The sequence below is a fragment of the Oncorhynchus clarkii genome, chromosome 28 (genome assembly GCF_045791955.1).
Source record: "Oncorhynchus clarkii lewisi isolate Uvic-CL-2024 chromosome 28, UVic_Ocla_1.0, whole genome shotgun sequence".
In the NCBI taxonomy this organism is placed as follows: Eukaryota; Metazoa; Chordata; class Actinopteri; order Salmoniformes; family Salmonidae; genus Oncorhynchus; species Oncorhynchus clarkii.
The window spans coordinates 49049518-49069534 of NC_092174.1; the positions used below are offsets into that span (position 1 = coordinate 49049518).

The 20017-nt window shown below is 44.4% G+C and overlaps 3 protein-coding genes across 3 annotated transcripts in view; all 3 read left to right on the top strand.

Annotated features, from left to right (window-relative positions):
• Positions 1 to 32: 32 nt before the first annotated feature.
• LOC139386892 (zinc finger protein 436-like) lies at positions 33 to 16462 on the top strand. Its single transcript, XM_071132757.1, has 4 exons — positions 33 to 498; positions 593 to 652; positions 13490 to 15086; positions 15786 to 16462. Exons 1-3 carry the CDS (start codon positions 399 to 401, stop codon positions 14473 to 14475), a joined length of 1146 nt encoding a protein of 381 aa, XP_070988858.1. The 5' UTR covers positions 33 to 398; the 3' UTR covers positions 14476 to 15086; positions 15786 to 16462.
• Positions 14955 to 19731, top strand: LOC139386802 (uncharacterized). The gene is made up of 3 exons (XM_071132608.1): positions 14955 to 16387; positions 17721 to 17817; positions 19633 to 19731. The coding sequence occupies exons 1-3, from the start codon at positions 14955 to 14957 to the stop codon at positions 19729 to 19731; spliced, it is 1629 nt and encodes a 542-aa protein (XP_070988709.1).
• The window catches only part of LOC139387242 (chemokine XC receptor 1-like), a 41407-nt gene continuing 40985 nt past the window's right edge, over positions 19596 to 20017 (top strand). Inside the window, exon 1 of the mRNA XM_071133347.1 lies at positions 19596 to 19794. Coding sequence (XP_070989448.1) covers positions 19768 to 19794 — 27 coding nt within the window. The 5' untranslated portion in view covers positions 19596 to 19767. The remainder of the gene's footprint in view (positions 19795 to 20017) is intronic.

Genomic DNA, 20017 nt, shown 5'->3' on the forward strand with positions numbered 1-20017 from the left:
TAGTGACCACTATATGAAACTGTAGAGACCTATTCGTTTACGGTTTAGTTAGCAGTGAAAAGCTAGTTTATGTTTTTACCATTTTTTAAATGTACTTGCTCAGTTGGTACGCACCAACATTCAAAACAGCAGCTACCACAATGCACTGGGCTTAGGGTGTGTCGTAAAACTTGGTCCGGTAAGAAAAGAGGAGAGGAAAGTTTTTAGCAAACAACAAAACAAGTCTTTCAAGTAGCTCGCTGTTTGTAGAAAATTTGATTTAGGTTTAGCCATTGGTTTTCGTTCTACATGGGACTGTGAAATTCGTAGAGTTTATCTGCTACATAACTCACCGTTGACAGATAGCTAGCTAGCCTAATAACATAGATGGTAAAAACACAGAACTAGATACAGCAGAGATGGTATCAATCAACCCAGTGGACTCTGATCCGGTACTCGGGATCAACGTTGTGGTGAAGGATGAAGACGGAGAGGTAGTGGATTATTTAGCTGAACCAAGTAAGTTTTAATGGATCCATGTAGCTAAACTGTATGTTCTTGTGATATTATTTCTTGTTATAGCCTATCTGTGTTTTTATTCTGTTTAAAATAGGGCTGTCCTGGTGTGTGAAAGAGGAACAAGAAGAGGTACCGTGTCACCTAGAAGAACACGGTAAGTCTGATTGGATGATAATAGAAATATATATTTGTGGCGTATTTTTGTAGGCACTAAAGCCGGTAACGGCATGCTTCAGTTCGGCTGGCGAACCGAACGAGTATACTCGCATGGTCCCTAAAATGACGTTCGCTTGAAAAACAAAAAAATAAGGGGGAAAGCAGCAATATTACCCAGGAACAGTAGAGGGCGGTGAGCTGGTAATAGCCATCTACGGCCAAACAAGGAAGCGACAACAACCAAACAAGGAAGAAACGTACTGGAGAAAATAAACCTAGATTTTTATAACTGAAAGAAGATAGGCTACAGCCTGTTGTTTCCAAATGGAACAAATTAGTCATTGTGGGCAGAACAAGTAAGGAGGTGGGCAGAGCCAGAGAGATCCTATTGGCGTGTTCTGGCATTCATCTGCATATTTCCGTTAGGGAACGCCTACTCTGGTGTGTGCTATAACTTAATTATCTTTTGCACTCCTCCTAAGCAACGCTATTTTAAAAAACCTTTTCAGAAGGTAAAGTCTACTAAACGTAGTCCACTCGGTTCATAACATATTCTAGTTTTGGGAACAGAAAACTGTATTGACATCAAATGTTTAAATTGATGAGAAAATGTGCAGAATGTTGGCCAAAATCCATCTCGGTCGTCTTCTCCCACTGCTGGCCAGTGAGCAGGCAGATGCTTGACATTTATGCATCCGGTTAAATATCTGTCCCATTGTTCTATATGTGATATAATAGTGTACACAGAGAGACACTTGACTGGCGAGATAATGATAGTTGTGCGAATTGCCCGGGATCTACTAGATTTGATATACTTAGCAACTCGCATAATAGGGATCTACAATCAATCAATCAAATGTATTTATAAAGCCCTTCTTACATCAGCTGGTGTCACAAAGTGCATTACATAAACCCAGCCTAAAAACCCAAACAGCAAGCAATGCAGGTGTAGAAGCACGGTGGCTAGGGAAAAACTCCCTAGAAAGGCCAGAACCAAGGAAGACACCTAGATAGGAACCAGGCTATGAGGGGTGGCCAGTCCTCTTCTGGCTGTGCTGGGTGGAGATTATAACAGAACATGGCAAAGATGTTCAAATGTTCATAGATGACCAGCAGGGTCAAATAATAATAATATTCACAGTAGTTGTCGAGGGTGCAACAGGTCAGCACCTCAGGAGTAAATTTCAGTTGGCTTTTAATAGCCGATCATTGAGAGTATCTCTACTGCTCCTGCTGTCTCTAGAGAGTTGAAAACAGCAGGTCTGGGACAGGTAGCACGTCCGGTGAACTGGTCAGGGTTCCATAGCCGCAGGCAGAACAGTTGAAACTGGAGCAGCAGCACGGCCAGGTGGACTGGGGACAGCAAGGAGTCATCATACCAGTTAGTCCTGGGGCATGGTCCTAGGGCTCAGGTCCTCCTCCGAAAAAGAGAGGATTAGAGAGAGCATACTTAAATTCACACAGGACACTGGATAAGACAGGATAAATACTCCAGATATAACAGACTGACCCTAGCCCCCTGACACAAACTACTGCAGCATAAATACTGGAGGCTGAGACAGGAAGGGTCGGGAGACACTGTGGCCCCATCCGATGATACCCCTGGACAGGGCCAAACAGGCAGGATATAACCCCACCCACTTTGCCAAAGCACAGCCCCCACACCACTAGAGGGATATCTTCAACCACCAACTTACCATCCTGATACAAGGCAGAGGAAAGCCCACAAAGATCTCCGCCACGGCACAACCCAAGGGGGGCGCCAACCCGGACAGGAAGATTACGTCAGTGACTCAACCCACTCAAGTGAAGCACCCCTTCTAGGGACGGTATGAAAGAGCACCAGTAAGCCAGTGACTCAGCCCCTGTAATAGGGTTAGAGGCAGAGAATCCCAGTGGAGAGAGGGGAACCGGTCAGGCAGAGACAGCAAGGTCGGTTCGTTGCTCCAGTGCCTTTCCGTTCACCTTCACATTCCTGGGCCAGACTACACTCAATCATAGAACCTACTGAAAAGATGAGTCTTCAATAAAGACTTAAAAGTTGAGACCGAGTCTGCGTCTCTCACATGGGTAGGCAGACCATTCTATAAAAATGGAGCACTATAGGAAAAAGCCCTTCCTCCAGCTGTTTGCTTAGAAATTTTAGGGACAGTAAGGAAGCCTGCGTCTTGTGACCGTAGTGTACGTGTAGGTATGTACGGCAGGACCAAATCGGAAAGATAGGTAGGAGCAAGCCCATGTAATGCTTTGTTGGTTAGCAGCATAATTTTTGGACAGAAAGTTTCTGATTTTTGCAATGTTACGTAGATGGATAAAAGCTGTCCTTGAAACAGTCTTGATATGTTCTTCAAAAGAGAGATCAGGGTCCAGAGTGACACCGAGGTCCCTTAACAGTTTATTTGAGACAACTGGTATAACCATCAAGATTAATTGTCAGATCCAACAGAAGATCTCTTTGTTTCTTGGGACCTAGAAGAAGCATCTCTGTTTTGTCCGAGTTTAAAAGTAGAACATTTGCCGCCATCCACTTCCTTATGTCTGAAACACAGGCTTCCAGGGAGGGCAATTTTGGGGCTTCACCATGTTTCATCGAAATGTACAGCTGTGTGTCATCCGCATAGCAGTGAAAGTTAACATTATGTCTCTGAATGACATCACCAAGAGGTAAAATAGAAATTGAAAACAATAGTGGTCCTAAAACGGAACCTGATTTGATGTACTAGAATGCTAGATTTGATGTACCTAGCAACATGCATAATAGGGATCTACTAGAAGATTTGATGTACCTAGCAACACGCATAATCGGGATCTACTAGATTTGATGTACCTAGCAACACATATAAAGACTAAGATGGTGCCAAAGAACATCGTTTTACATTCTAACAACCAATTGTGCAATTTTGTTCATTTGTTTTGTATATTGTGTAACTTCTTTTTTAACTTATTTTGTACATAATGTTGCTGCTACCGTCTCTTATGACCAAAAATAACTTCTGGACATCAGAACAGCGATTACTCACCACGGACTGGAAGAAGTGTTTTCCTTTTAATGAGTCTGACGAGAAGGATATACTGCTTTCACTGGAACAGGCCCAGATCCCCGCCTTTTGTGTGAAAAAAAGACGCAGGAAAAGGGGCCGCAGATTGGCCAGCCTTCTGAGAATCCGTAGGCGAGCGAGTAAACTCCCACTGCCATCCGTTCTTCTTGCTAACGTGCAATCATTGGAAAATAAAATTGATGACCTACGATTTAAGATTATCCTACCAACGTGACATAAAAAAATTTAACATCTTATATTTCACCGAGACGTGGCTGAACGATGAAACGGACAATATAGAGCTGGCGTGATTTTCCATGTACTGGCAGAACAGAGACGCTACCTCTGGTAAGACGAGGGGTGGGGGTGTGTGTCTTTTTGTCAATAACAGCTGGTGCGCGATGTCTAATATTAAAGAAGTCTCAAGGTATTGCTTGCCTGAGGTAGAGTACCTCATGATAAGCTGTAGACCACACTATCTACCAAGAGTTCTGATCTGTATTATTTGTAGCCGTCTACACAGACCGATGCTGGCACTAAGACCGCACTCAACCAACTGTATAAGGCCATAAGTAAACAAGAAAATGCTCACTCAGAAGATGCGCCCCTAGTGGCCGGGGACTTTAATGCAGGGAAACTTAAATCAGTTTTACCACATTTTACCAGCATGTCACATGTGCAACCAGAGAAAAAAAAATCATAGACCACCTTTACTCCACACACAGACATGCATACAAAGCTCTCCCTCGCCCTCTATTTGGCAAATCTGATCATAATTCTATCCTCCTGATTCCTGCTTACAAGCAAAAATGACAAACAAAACCTTTAAACAGGTCAACATTCACAAAGCCGCTGGGCCAGACGGATTACCAGAGCGTGTACTCAAGGCATGGACCAACTGTCACTGACATTTTTTGTTTTTGTTGTATTTTTCACCCCTTTTTTTGCCTTTTTTTCATGGTATCCAATTGGTAGTTACAGTCTTGTCTCATCGCTGCAACTCCCGTACGGACTCGGGAGAGGCGAAGCTCGAGAGCCGTGCATCCTCCGAAACACAACCCAACCAACCCTCACTGCTTCTTGACACAATGCCCATCCAACCCGGAAGCCAGCCGCACAAATGTATCGGGGGAAACACCATACACCTAGCGACCGTGTCACTGACATTTTCAACCGGGTCTGTAATACCTACATGTTTCAAGCAGACCACCGTAGTCCCTGTGCCCAAGGAAGTGAAGGTAACCTGCCTAAATGATTACCGCCCCGTGGCACTCACGTCGGTAGCCATGAAGTGCTTTGAAAGGCTGGTCATGGCTCACATCAACAGCATCCTCCCGGGCACCCTAGACCCACTCCAATTTGCATACCGCCCCAACAGATCCACCGATGACGCAATCTCAATCGCACTCCACACTGCCCTTTCACACCTGGACAAAAGGAACACCTATGTGAGAATGCTGTTCATTGACTACAGCTCAGCGTTCAACACCATAGTGCCCTCAAAGCCCTCAAAGCTCATCACTAAGCTAAGGACTCTAGGACTAAACACCTCCCTCTGCAACTGGATCCTGGACCTCCTAATGGGCCGCCCCCAGGTGAGAGTAGGCAACAATTCGTCTGCCACACTGATCCTCAACACAGGGGCCCCTCAGGGGTACAGTGCCTTGCGAAAGTATTCGGCCCCCTTGAACTTTGCGACCTTTTGCCACATTTCAGGCTTCAAACATAAAGATATAAAACTGTATTTTTTTGTGAAGAATCAACAACAAGTGGGACACAATCATGAAGTGGAATGACATTTATTGGATATTTCAAACTTTTTTAACAAATCAAAAACTGAAAAATTGGGCGTGCAAAATTATTCAGCCCCTTTACTTTCAGTGCAGCAAACTCTCTCCAGAAGTTCAGTGAGGATCTCTGAATGATCCAATGTTGACCTAAATGACTAATGATGATAAATACAATCCACCTGTGTGTAATCAAGTCTCCGTATAAATGCACCTGCACTGTGATAGTCTCAGAGGTCCGTTAAAAGCGCAGAGAGCATCATGAAGAACAAGGAACACACCAGGCAGGTCCGAGATACTGTTGTGAAGAAGTTTAAAGCCGGATTTGGATACAAAAAGATTTCCCAAGCTTTAAACATCCCAAGGAGCACTGTGCAAGCGATAATATTGAAATGGAAGGAGTATCAGACCACTGCAAATCTACCAAGACCTGGCCGTCCCTCTAAACTTTCAGCTCATACAAGGAGAAGACTGATCAGAGATGCAGCCAAGAGGCCCATGATCACTCTGGATGAACTGCAGAGATCTACAGCTGAGGTGGGAGACTCTGTCCATAGGACAACAATCAGTCAGTCGTATATTGCACAAATCTGGCCTTTATGGAAGAGTGGCAAGAAGAAAGCCATTTCTTAAAGATATCCATAAAAAGTGTTGGTTAAAGTTTGCCACAAGCCACCTGGGAGACACACCAAACGTGGAAGAAGGTGCTCTGGTCAGATGAAACCAAAATTGAACTTTTTGGCAACAATGCAAAACGTTATGTTTGGCGTAAAAGCAACACACCATCCCCACTGTCAAACATGGTGGTGGCAGCATCATGGTTTGGGCCTGCTTTTCTTCAGCAGGGACAGGGAAGATGGTTAAAATTGACGGGAAGATGGATGGAGCCAAATACAGGACCATTCTGGAAGAAAACCTGATGGAGTCTGCAAAAGACCTGAGACTGGGACGGAGATTTGTCTTCCAACAAGACAATGATCCAAAACATAAAGCAAAATCTACAATGGAATGGTTCAAAAATAAACATATCCAGGTGTTAGAATGGCCAAGTCAAAGTCCAGACCTGAATCCAATCGAGAATCTGTGGAAAGAACTGAAAACTGCTGTTCACAAATGCTCTCCATCCAACCTCACTGAGCTCGAGCTGTTTTGCAAGGAGGAATGGGAAAACATTTCAGTCTCTCGATGTGCAAAACTGATAGAGACATACCCCAAGCGACTTACAGCTGTAATCGCAGCAAAAGGTGGCGCTACAAAGTATTAACTTAAGGGGGCTGAATAATTTTGCACGCCCAATTTTTCAGTTTTTGATTTGTTAAAAAAGTTTGAAATATCCAATAAATGTCGTTCCACTTCATGATTGTGTCCCACTTGTTGTTGATTCTTCACAAAAAAATACAGTTTTATATCTTTGTTTGAAGCCTGAAATGTGGCAAAAGGTCGCAAAGTTCAAGGGGGCCGAATACTTTCGCAAGGCACTGTACGTGCTCAGTCCCCTCCTGTACTCCCTGTTCACCCACGACTGCGTGGCCAAGCACGACTCAAACACCATCATTAAGTTTGCTGACGACACAACAGTGGTAGGCCTAATCACCGACAATGACGAGACAGCCTATAGGGAGGAGGTCAGAGACCTGGCAGTGTGGTGTCCACATCACCAACAAACTATCATGGACCAAGCACACGAAGACAGTTGTGAAGAGGGTACGACAAAGCCTATTCCCCCTCAGGAAACTAAAAAGATTTGGCATGGGTCCCCAAATCCTCAAAAGGTTCTACAGATGCACCATTGAGAGCATCCTGACCAGTTGCATCACCGCCTGTTATGGCAACTGCTCGGCATCTGACCGCAAGGCGCTACAGAGGGTAGTGCGTATGGCCCAATACATCACTGGGTCCAAGCTTCTTGCCATCCAGGACCTATATACTTGGCCGTGTCAGAGGAAAGCCCATAAAATTGTCAGAGACTCCAGTCACCCAAGTTATAGACTGTTTTCTCTGCTACCACACGGCAATCGATACCGGAGCGCCAAGTCTAGGACCAAAAGGCTCCTTAACAGCTTCTACCCCCCCAAGGCATAAGACTGCAGAGCAACTAATCAAATGGCCACCGGACTATTTACATTGACCCCCCCCCCCCCCCCCCCTCCCTTTTGTACACTGCTGCTACTCGCTGTTTATTATCTATGCATAGTCACTTCACCCCTACCTACATGTACAAATGACCTCTAACCTGTACCCCCGCACACTGACTTGGTACCGGTGCCCCCTGTATATAGCCTCCACATTGACTCTGTACCGGTACCCCCTGTATATAACCTCCACATTGACTCTCTACCGTAATACCCTGTATATAGCCTCCACATTGACTCTGTACCGTAATACCCTGTATATAGCCTCATTATTGTTATTCTTATTGTGTTTTTATAATTTTTAAATGTAATTTTTTTTGTAAATATTTTTTTTAACCCTTCTTGAACTGCACTGTTGGTTAAGGGCTTGTAATTAAGCATTTCACTGTAAAGTTTACACTCATTGTATTCTCATTCCAAAATCATGGGCATTAATATGGAGTTGTTCCCCCCCTTTTACTGCTATAACAGCCTCCACTCTTCTGGGAAGGCTTTCCACTAGATGTTGGAACATTGCTGTTATAACAGCCTCCACTCTTCTGGGAAGGCTTTCCACTAGATGTTGGAACATTGCTGCTATAACAGCCTCCACTCTTCTGGGAAGGCTTTCCACTAGATGTTGGAACATTGCTGCAGGGATTTGCTTCCATTCAGCCACAAGCATTAGTGAGGTCGGGCACTGATGTTGGGCGATTAGGCCTGACTTGCAGTCAGCATTCCAATTCATCACATTTGCTGACAACCAGCCAACCCAAGGCCAGGACAACCCCCCCACAACCAGGACAACTCAACCCAAGGCCAGCCAATCAGAACAGGCCTTTGTTTTGCCTGCTCACACACACCCCTGATGGACGCACTGTGAACGAAAGTACTTTGTACTAAAATGTAGAGTTTTAATCTTGTTAATAAATTGAAACCTGATTTTCTGGGCCGTCTCTGTGTAATTTAGATGGAACTACACCATCAGTAGAAAGCCTGTCAGGTCTGTGGCTCTACGGTCTCAGAATGTCCTTTCAAACACCTTCTATTGAGATGAAATGCCAACAGAACACACTTTTTCAGCCCACTAAAAAACCTTTATTCGGAAAGTACTAAAGAGTCTGCTGAGAATAGACATGTAAACAAGTGTTTTTATGGGGAAAAAATGTGTCCGAGTGGAGTTACAAATTTTAGGTTTGGCGAGAGTTCATCCATGAAATCAGCTATAGGACCCAGTGGAATGGAGGAGGAGAGGGGGGACATTAGGGGTGTCTGGAGAACAGTGTACATGTTGAAGAGAGGGGGGACATTAGGAGTGTCTGGAGAACAGTGTACATGGAGAAGAGGAGAGGGAGGACATTAGGAGTGTCTGGAGAACAGTGTACATGTTGAGGAGGAGAGGGGGGACATTAGGAGTGTCTGGGGAAGGGTGTACATGGAGAGGAGGGGGGACATTAGGAGTGTCTGACCAGCTCTAGGAAGAGTCTTGGTGGTTCCAAACTTCTTCCATTTAAGGATGATGGAGGCCACTGTGTTCTTCGGGACCTTCAATGCTGCAGACATTTTTCGGTACCCTTCCCCAGATCTATGCCTCGACACAATCCTGTCTCGGTGCTCTACGGACAATTAATTTGACCTCATGACTTGGTTTCTGCTCTGACATGCACTGTCAACTGTGGGACTTTATATTGACATGTCTGCTTTTTCAAATCATGTCCAATCAATTGAATTTACCACAGGTGAAAGCAAAGAACTGAACTAAATGACTATCGCCCCGTAGCACTCATTTCTGTCATCATGAAGTGTTTTGAGAGACTAGTGAAGGACCATATCACCTCCACCCTACCAGCCACCCTAGACCCACTTCAATTTGTTTACCGCCCCAATAGGTCCACAGAAGATGCAATCGCCATCACTCTGCACACTGCCCTATCCCATCTGGACAAGAGGAATACCTATGTAAGAATGCTGTTCATTGACTACAGCTCAGCATTTAACACCATAGTACCCTCCAAGCTCATCATTAAGCTGGAGACCCTGGGTCTCAACCCCACCCTGTGCAACTGGGTCCTGGACTTCCTGACGGGCCGCCCCGAGGTGGTGAGCTCCACCCCGCTGATCCTCAACACTGGGGCCCCACAAGGGTGCGTGCTCAGCCCCCTCCTGTACCCCTCCCCCTCTTGTACTCCCAGGCCTGAGGGCACACACTTTCTAGTAGGCTTAAATTTAAAATTTGGCAAATAGGAGTGGCAATATCGTCCGCTATCATCCTCAGTAATTAAACTGTTAAACAGCCATCACTAACACAGAGAGGCTGCTGCCCACATACCGACTCGAAATCATTGGCCACTTTAATATATGGATGACCAGTCACTTTAATAATGAATAAATCTGTTGCATCTTGCCTATGCTGCTCAGTCATCGCTCATCCAAATATTTATATGTACTTATTCTTATTCCATCCCTTTACATTGAACATCTGAAGGATGTTCAATGGAAACAGGATGCACCTGAGCTCAATTTCAAGTCTCATAGCAAAGGGTCTGAATACCTTCGTAAATAAGGCCTCTGTTTTTTATTTTGAATAAATGGGCAAATTTGAATTATATTTCAATGATTCTACCGATTTGCATTCCATCAATGTTTAAGCAGTGTAAGGCTATTGTTAAAGAGCGTATGGGAGGGAAACGACCTGCATCAGCATGCAGAAAATACATGCCCCTAAAGAAAAGAAGGACTTCCAGATGTGGACCTCTCCAACGTGACCTCTCCAACGTGATCTCTCCAACGTGACCTCTCCAACGTGATCTCTCCAACGTGATCTCTCCAACGTGACCTCTCCGTGACCTCTCCAGCGTGACCTCTCCAACGTGACCTCTCCAGCGTGACCTCTCCAACGTGACCTCTCCAACGTGGCTTCTCCAGCGTGACCTCTCCAACGTGATCTCTCCAACGTGACCTCTCCAACGTGACCTCTCCAACGTGACCTCTCCAACGTGACCTCTCCAGCTTGACCTCTCCAGCGTGACCTCTCCAGCGTGACCTCTCCAACGTGACCTCTCCAACGTGACCTCTCCAGCGTGACCTCTCCAACGTGACCTCTCCACCGTGGCTTCTCCAGCGTGACCTCTCCAACGTGACCTCTCCAGCGTGACCTCTCCAACGTGACCTCTCCAGCGTGACCTCTCCAACGTGACCTCTCCAACGTGACCTCTCCAAAGTGGCTTCTCCAGCGTGACCTCTCCAACGTGATCTCTCCAGTGTGACCTCTCCAACGTGACCTCTCCAGCGTGACCTCTCCAGTGTGACCTCTCCAGCGTGACCTCTCCAACGTGACCTCTCCAGCGATCCAGAACAGCTAAACACTAGAGGAAGTTGAGGAGAGATGGTTTGAATTTGAACGGGGTTTATCAGCTCCTTTTGGACCACTACATATTCTGTCCCAAAAAGAGCCAATGATATTCAGAGCATTAATCCATTTCGCGGCCATTCCTGAGCGGCCTGGTTGTCAGTACATACAACGATCAAAGAGTCTCCACACAGACAGAGATATGCTTTTGTATGGTACTGTGTGAGGAAGCAGTCTATGATGTGGGGGAAATGGGTAAAAGAAGGGTTCCTACTCTGGGAGACCTGAACAAGAATAAGGTATTTTTATATAAAGTGTGTGATAGTGATATATGCTAATTAAAATGTTTGTCTACACTAGGTGGTGCCATCATGTCAAAAAGGCAACAATGTTGTAGAAGATGTATTTTCATTACCAAGCTCTGTACAATCAGCCTTTGAATGTTAATCATGTGAACCTGTAGCAGAGGGACAATGTGACGTAAGAAGCAGAGGATGATAAACCGGATATATCGACAACGTCCAGAGATTTTACTGATATCGATCTGAAGTCTGTTAATTACAGGACAAATAACGTTCAAAAATAGTAGGATTTTAAAGGGTGAAATAAAAAGAAAGTAACTGGTGCTTATTCATTTTATAAACATATCGTTCAATTGATCATTATTGTGATAAATCAGTCAATTTATTGTGGTTTTGGTCAGAATCACACAGGTCAAATAAGAGGATATGATTGTATATTATCTCAGATATTAAAAGTTTTTCAGAGATTTTATGTCCCTCCTGTAAAGTTCCATAGGATGATGTGAAGGAACCCTCCTAGATGCATTGTGGGAAAGCCCGATTGTGCTGGGACAAAGCCTTATAGTGCATGGGAGATGGCCTTGGATCCCAGGTACCTACTTATAGGTCACCAAAGCTGTCTGTTGAGTGATATCTGAAATAAGAGAGATTAACCAGACAGAATGTAAAATATTATGTTGAGGTATTTTGTTAAGGCTAGTCCTAAAACATTGGAAAAGCTCTGAGTCGTTTGTTTTTTATTTAACCTTTCTTTAACTAGGCAAGTCAGTTAAGGACAAATTCTTATTTTACAATGAAGGCCTCCCCGTGAGGACAGAATGGATTAATACTTTGATAAAAACAACATTGTATGAAATCATGTTGGCAAAGAGGCCGGAGAAAACCAATCCAGACTCCAAGATGAGATGAACAATTCCTGTGTTTCCTTTAGGGCACATAACAGAATATCGTGAACTCGCAGATAATTTATCAGGAAAACATCTCTATGGTTTTGCAATGTCTGTTTTCTCCCTATGGATTTGTGTTTTGTATTAGTGTTTTCTTGTTTAATACAGTACCAGTCAAAAGTTTGGACACACCGACTCATTCAAGAGTTTTTCTTTATTTTTTAAACTATTTTCTACATTGTAGAATAATAACAAAGACATCAAAACTATGAAATAACACATGGAATCATGTAGTAACCAAAAAAGTGTCAAACAAATTAAAATATGTTATTTTTGAGATTCTTCAAAGTAGCCACCCTTTGCTTTGACGACAGCTTTGCACACTCTTGGCATTCTCTCAACCAGCTTCACCTGGAATGCTTTTCCAACAGTCTTGAAGGAGTTCCCACATATGCTGAGCACTTGTTGGCTGCTTTTACTTCACTCTGCGGTCCAACTCATCCCAAACCATCTCATTTGGGTTTAGGTCGGGTTTGTGAAAGCCAGGTCATCTGATGCAGCACTCCATCACTCTCCTTCTTTCTCAAATAACCCTTACACAGCCTGGAGGTATGTTGGGTCATTGTCTTGTTGAAAAACAAATGATAGTCCCACTAAGCACAAACCAGATGAGATGGCGTATTGCTGCAGAATGCTGTGGTAGTCATGCTGGTTAAGTGTGCCTTGAATTCTAAATTAAACCAGACAGTGTCACCAGCAAAGCACCATCACACCTCCTCCTCCATGCTACACAGTGGAAACCACACATGCAGAGATCATCCGTTAACCTACTCTGAGTCTCGCAGAGACACTGCGGTTGGAACCAATAATCTCAAATTTGGACTCATCAGACCAAAAGACAGATTTCCACTGGTCTAACGTCCTTTGCTCGTGTTTCTTGGCTCAAGTAAGTCTCATCTTCTTATCGGTGTCCTTTAGTAGTGGTTTCTTTGCAGCAATTCAACCATGAAGGCCTGATTCACGCAGTCTTCTCTGAACAGTTGATGTTGAGATGTGTCTGTTACTTGAACTCTGAAGAATTTATTTGGGCTGCAATTTCTGAGGCTGGTAACTCTAATGAATTTATCCTCTGCAGCAGAGGTGACTCTGGGTCTTCCTTTCCTGTGGCGGTCCTCATGAGAGCCAGTTTCATCATAGCGCTTGATGGTTTTTGCGACTGCACTTGATTTTGGTTACTACATGATTCCATATGTGTTATTTCACGGTTTTGATGTCTTCACTTTTGACTGGTACTGTATGTTGGTTATTGTTTTGTGTTTAAAGAGGAATTGAAGTAATGCTGTTCCCCTCCTGTCCTGCAGGTGGCTGTATAGACCAGGCTATAGATCCTTCAGAATCACTCCAGAAGAATCAGCGGAGTCACACCACTGAAACCAACTACCCTTGCTTAGCCTGTGGGAAGTATTTCTACAACTCATCAACCCTGCGGAGACACATGCGTACTCACACAGGTGAGAGGCCGTATCACTGCTCTGAGTGTGGGCGGAGCTTCAGTCACTCTGGCAACCTGAGGAGTCATCAGGTGATCCACACAGGAGAGAGACCGTACCACTGTCTGGTCTGTGGCAAGAGCTTCAGTCAGCCAGGAGGCCTGGCCAAGCACCAGAGAACACACACAGGAGAGAAGCCATTCCACTGCACTTTCACAGAGTGCGGCAAGAGTTTCTCCAAGTTAGAACACCTACAGATACACCACAGGACTCACACAGGAGAGAAGCCTTACCCCTGCTCTGCCTCTGACTGTGGAAGGAGATTCTCCAACTCAGGCCAGCTGATCCAACACATGCGTACTCATACAGGAGAGAGGCCGTACCACTGCTCAGAGTGTCTGAAGACCTTCTCCCACCCAGGAGCTCTAAAGGACCACCAGAGGATTCACTCAGGAGAGAGACCCTACGTCTGTGCTGTCTCGGCCTGCGGTAAGACGTTTATAAACTCTGGGGCTCTGAAAAAGCACAGCCAGACCCACACAGGGGAAAAACCTCACTGCTGCTCTGACTGTGGGAGAGGCTTCTCCCAGCTGGCTCACCTCCAGGCTCATCAGAGGACTCACACAGGGGAAAGACCCTATCATTGCTCCCTCTGTTGGAAGAGCTTTATCCAACAAGGGCATCTGGACAGGCATAGACGCATCCACCTAGCAGCGGACACACCTGGAGATCAGTTATCCCCTAGCATCAGTCCAGATCAGCACATCAGACCGATAGATGATTCACCTGAGGTCTTTGATGAAGAGACTCTACCAGAACAACATGTACATCCTGAATTAATGAGTGACCTTGAATGACTGGTTTGATTGCATAATTCCAGACTGTGTCAATTTTTACACTGTTTTTGCTTGTATCTCACTGCTGCATAAAACCATTGGTGTTATTATTCTGTCAAATATCCTGCAATACATTATGTGGATGGATGGATTGAATGGATGGATTGGATGGATGGATGGATGGATGGATGGATTGGAATGGATAGATGGAAGAATGGATACTTCAGCTAAACACAACATTTACACACTTTAGTGTTTTCCCTCTCAGTGAATGTTGAACGTTTCATCACAGTCTAGTTGATAACAGCACGACTGGATGTGTTGAACATGTACATGCTCTCATGAAACATGAGTTAAATCAGTTGTTCTACTCTCAACCTTTGTTTAAAACATGGATTTAAAATGAGATAATATAATACATTGAGTTAAATAGTATTTCAATTACTATTATGAGTGAAATACAAAACAAACTGCCTCAGCTGATCAGAGGGAAAGATGTGATGCAAGAGGCTTCTAATAATGATGTGATGCAAGAGGCTTCTAATAAGGATGTGATGCAAGAGGCTTCTAATAATGATGTGATGCAAGAGGCCTCTAATAAGGATGTGATGCAAGAGGCTTCTAATAATGATGTGATGCAAGAGGCCTCTAATAAGGATGTGATGCAAGAGGCTTCTAATAATGATGTGATGCAAGAGGCTTCTAATAAGGATGTGATGCAAGAGGCTTCTAATAATGATGTGATGCAAGAGGCCTCTAATAAGGATGTGATGCAAGAGGCTTCTAATAATGATGTGATGCAAGAGGCTTCTAATAATGATGTGATGCAAGAGGCTTCTAATAATGATGTGATGCAAGAGGCTTCTAATAAGGATGTGATGCAAGAGGCCTCTAATAAGGATGTGATGCAAGAGGCTTCTAATAAGGATGTGATGCAAGAGGCCTCTAATAAGGATGTGATGCAAGAGGCTTCTAATAATGATGTGATGCAAGAGGCTTCTAATAATGATGTGATGCAAGAGGCTTCTAATAATGATGTGATGCAAGAGGCTTCTAATAAGGATGTGATGCAAGAGGCCTCTAATAAGGATGTGATGCAAGAGGCTTCTAATAAGGATGTGATGCAAGAGGCCTCTAATAAGGATGTGATGCAAGAGGCTTCTAATAATGATGTGATGCAAGAGGCTTCTAATAATGATGTGATGCAAGAGGCTTCTAATAAGGATGTGATGCAAGAGGCTTCTAATAATGATGTGATGCAAGAGGCTTCTAATAATGATGTGATGCAAGAGGCTTCTAATAAGGATGTGATGCAAGAGGCCTCTAATAAGGATGTGATGCAAGAGGCTTCTAATAATGATGTGATGCAAGAGGCTTCTAATAATGATGTGATGCAAGAGGCTTCTAATAAGGATGTGATGCAAGAGGCTTCTAATAATGATGTGATGCAAGAGGCTTCTAATAAGGATGTGATGCAAGAGGCTTCTAATAAGGATGTGATGCAAGAGGCTTCTAATAAGGATGTGATGCAAGAGGCTTCTAATAAGGATGTGATGCAAGAGGCTTCTAATAATGATGTGATGCAAGAGGCTTCTAATAAGGATGTGATGCAAGAGGCTTCTAATGATGATATGATGCAAGAGGCTTCTAATAAGGATGTGATGCAAGAGGCTTCTAATAAGGATGTGATGCAAGAGGCTTCTAATATGGATGTGATGCAAGAGGCTTCTAATAATGATGTGATGCAAGAGGCTTCTAATAATGATGTGATGCAAGAGGCTTCTAATAATTATGTGATGCAAGAGGCTTCTAATAAGGATGTGATGCAAGAGGCTTCTAATAAGGATGTGATGCAAGAGGCTTCTAATATGGATGTGATGCAAGAGGCTTCTAATAATGATGTGATGCAAGAGGCTTCTAATAATGATGTACAGTAAAATGATGTAAAAATACTTTTTTGACATTTTTACAAGTGTATTAAAAATTACAAATGGAAATATTACATCAACATAAGTTTTCAGCCCCTTTACTCAGTACTTTTTAAGCACCTTTGGCAGTGGTTACAGGCTTGAGTTTTAGGTATGACTCTACAAGCTTGGCACACCTGTATTTGGGGAGTTTCTCCCATTCTTCTCTGCAGATTGATGTGTGGCAATCAAACAGGCAAAACATCAGTATAGAGACAAAGTGCAGTCACAATTCAACAGCTCAGACACAAGACATTTATGGCAGGTTCTACAGACAATCACAGACTACAAAAGGAAAACCAGCCACGTCACGGACACCGACATTTTGCTTCTGGACAAACTAAACACCTTCTTTGCCCACTTTAAGTATAACACAGTGCCACTGACCCGGCCAGTACGAAGGACTGTGGGCTCTCCTTCTCTATGGCCGACATAAGACATTTAAAAATGTTAACCCTTGCAAGGCCGCCGGCCCAGACGGCATCCCTAGCCTCATGTGCAGACCAGCTGGCTGGTGTGTTTACGGACATATTCAATCTCTCTCTATCCCAGTCTGCTGTTCCCACATGCTTCAAGATGGCCACCATTGTTCTTGTACCCAAGAATGCAAAGGTAACTGAGCTAAATGACTACCGCCCCCATCCCATCTGCATAAGAGGAATACCTATGTAAGAATACTGTTCATTGACTACAGCTCAGCATTTAACACTATAGTACCCTCCAAGCTTATCCTTAAGCTTGAGGCCCTGGGTCTGAACCCTGCCCTGTGCAACTGGGTCCTGGACTTCCTGACGGGCTGCCCCCAGGTGGTGAAGGTAGGAAACAACATCTCCACCCCGCTGATCCTCAACACTGGTGACCCACAAGGGTGCGTTTTCAGCCCTCTCCTGTACTCTCTGTTCACCCACGACTGTGTGGCCAAGCACGCCTCCAACTCAATCATCAAGTTTACAGATGACAGTAGTAGGCTTGATAAGCAACAATGATGAGACAGCCTACAGGGAGCCTACAGGGAGGAGGTGAGGGCCCTCGGAGTATGGTGCCAGGAAAATAACCTCTCCCTCAACGTCAACAAAACAAAGGAGCTGATCGTGGACTTCAGGAAACAGCAGAGGGAGCACCCCCTATCCACATCGATGGGACAGCAGTGGAGAAAGTGGAAAGTTTTAAGTTCGTCGGCGTACATATCACTGACAATCAATTGTCCACCCACACAGACATTGTGGTGAAGAAAGTGCAACACCTCAGGAGGCTGAAGAAATTTGGCTTGTCACCTAAAACCCTCACAAACTTTTACAGATGCAGAATTGAGAGCCTCCTGTCGGGCTGTATCCCCGCCTGGTACGGCAATTGCACCGCCCACAACCTCAGGGGTCTGTACAATGCCTCAACGGGGGCAAACTACCTGCCCTCCAGGACACCTACAGCACCGATGTCCCAGGAAGGCCAAAAAGATCATCAAGGACAACAACCACCCGAGCCACTGCCTGTTCACCCTGCTATCATCCAGAAGGCGAGGTCAGTACAGGTGCATCAAAGCTGGGATCAAGAGACAGAAGCTGTTTTTCAGTCTCAAGGCCATCAGACTGTTAAATCGTCACTTTAATAATGTTTACATACTGCTTAACTTATGTAAATTCTGGGCTTCCAGAATTGATACCTGAGGGACACCGTAGTGAATAGGTCCCACAAAGATATGAGCTGAACCAGTCGAGGGCAACGCCAGAGATTCCCACCCACCTCTTCATCCTTTCAACAAAGATGTTATGATCAATAGTTTTAAACTGAGATCTTAAAGAACTACAATAGAGCATTTAATGGCATCCACAGCCAGCAGAAGGTCATTAATGTCAACAGGAAATAGAAAAAGAAGAGAGGAAGACGTCCTGTGTAACTCTAAAAAGGCCTCCATATCTATGTGGAAAGGGTTAAAAACAACAGCCAGGGATATTAGAGACCTTGATGTCTTTGTGGTCTAGTGACCTTTACTTTCCCAAATCCTCTTGGTACCCCTCTGTAGTTGCTAGGACCGTTCTACGAGAGGAACAGATACCCGCATGTGTTCTAGTTGGATTTCAGCTCCAACCTCCACACTATGTGTGCAGCCTAAACGCTATTCTCTTTACAGTACATTGATTTAACCTTTATTTAACTAGGCAAGTCAGTTAAGAACAAATTATTATTTAACAATGACGGCCTACCCCGGCCAAACCCTAACCCAGACGACGCTGGGGGACTCCCAATCACGTCCGTTTGTGATACAGCCTGGAATCAAACCAAGGTCTGTAGTGATGCCTCTAGCACTGAGATGCAGTGCCTTAGACCGCTGCGATACAGCCTGGAATCAAACCAAGGTCTGTAGTGATGCCTCTAGCACTGAGATGCAGTGCCTTAGACCGCTGCAATACGGCCTGGAATCAAACCAAGGTCTGTAGTGATGCCTCTAGCACTGAGATGCAGTGCCTTAGACCGCTGCGATACAGCCTGGAATCAAACCAAGGTCTGTAGTGATGCCTCTAGCACTGAGATGCAGTGCCTTAGACCGCTGTGATACAGCCTGGAATCAAACCAAGGTCTGTAGTGATGCCTCTAGCACTGAGATGCAGTGCCTTAGACCGCTGTGATACAGCCTGGAATCAAACCAAGGTCTGTAGTGATGCCTCTAGCACTGAGATGCAGTGCCTTAGACCGCTGTGATACAGCCTGGAATCAAACCAAGGTCTGTAGTGATACCTCTAGCACTGAGATGCAGTGCGTTAGACCGCTGCGCCACTCGGGAGCCCATGTGGGCCTGGTTAAAAGTAGTGCCTTTTAAAGGGAATAGAGTGCCATTTGTGACACGTCGTATCTATGGTCTCGTCTGTTTCTCTGAGGAACAGAAACATGCAGTTGGATTTCAGGTGCAACTTCCATACTGTTTCTATGAGGAACAGATTTCAGGTCCAACTTCCATACTTGGTGCATCTCAACGGTCTATATGATGCACTACTTTGACCAGAGCCCCCATAGTACACTATATAAAGTAGTGCATCATAAAGGGAAAAGGGTGCCATTCGGTCTATCCTTAGGGTCTAGTGTTCCAGTCAGTCAGAGTAGGTATCTGAGACAGGAAGACTGAATCAGATCAGTCATCCTCATCTGTAGTCACTTAGCAACAACCAGGGTCTCTGTGTTCCAAGGGTCTCTGTGTTCCAGTGTCTCTGTGTTCCAGGGTCTCTGTGTTCCAGGGTCTCTGTGTTCCAAGGTCTCTGTGTTCCAGGGTCTCTGTGTTCCAGGGTCTCTGTGTCAGATCATCACTACCACCACCTAGTCCTGTTCTGCTGGGACTACACACCTCTACAGGGAGATGGATGCTGAAGGAGTCAACATGGAGGTAGGAGGAGGGATATACATTTTATATCTAATATAGACTGAACAAATATATACTGAACAAATATATACTGAACAAAAATATAGTGAACAAATATATACTGAATATATACTGAACAAATATATACTGAACAAATATATACTGAACAAATATATACTGAATATATACTGAACAAATATATACTGAACAAATATATACTGAATATATACTGAACAAATATATACTG

Excerpts from the sequence above, each read along its gene's own strand:
- LOC139386802 (XM_071132608.1), top strand. The coding sequence starts at position 14,955 with ATGCAAGAGGCTTCTAATAATGATGTGATGCAAGAGGCTTCTAATAAG. Across the intron at positions 16,388-17,720 it reads GCTTCTAATAATGATGTACA|ATGCAGAATTGAGAGCCTCC; the intron begins GTAAAATGATGT and ends AAACTTTTACAG. Across the intron at positions 17,818-19,632 it reads TGTACAATGCCTCAACGGGG|GGTCTCTGTGTTCCAGGGTC; the intron begins GCAAACTACCTG and ends TCTGTGTTCCAG.
- LOC139386892 (XM_071132757.1), top strand. The coding sequence starts at position 399 with ATGGTATCAATCAACCCAGTGGACTCTGATCCGGTACTCGGGATCAAC. Across the intron at positions 499-592 it reads GGATTATTTAGCTGAACCAA|GGCTGTCCTGGTGTGTGAAA; the intron begins GTAAGTTTTAAT and ends TGTTTAAAATAG. Across the intron at positions 653-13,489 it reads GTGTCACCTAGAAGAACACG|GTGGCTGTATAGACCAGGCT; the intron begins GTAAGTCTGATT and ends CCTGTCCTGCAG.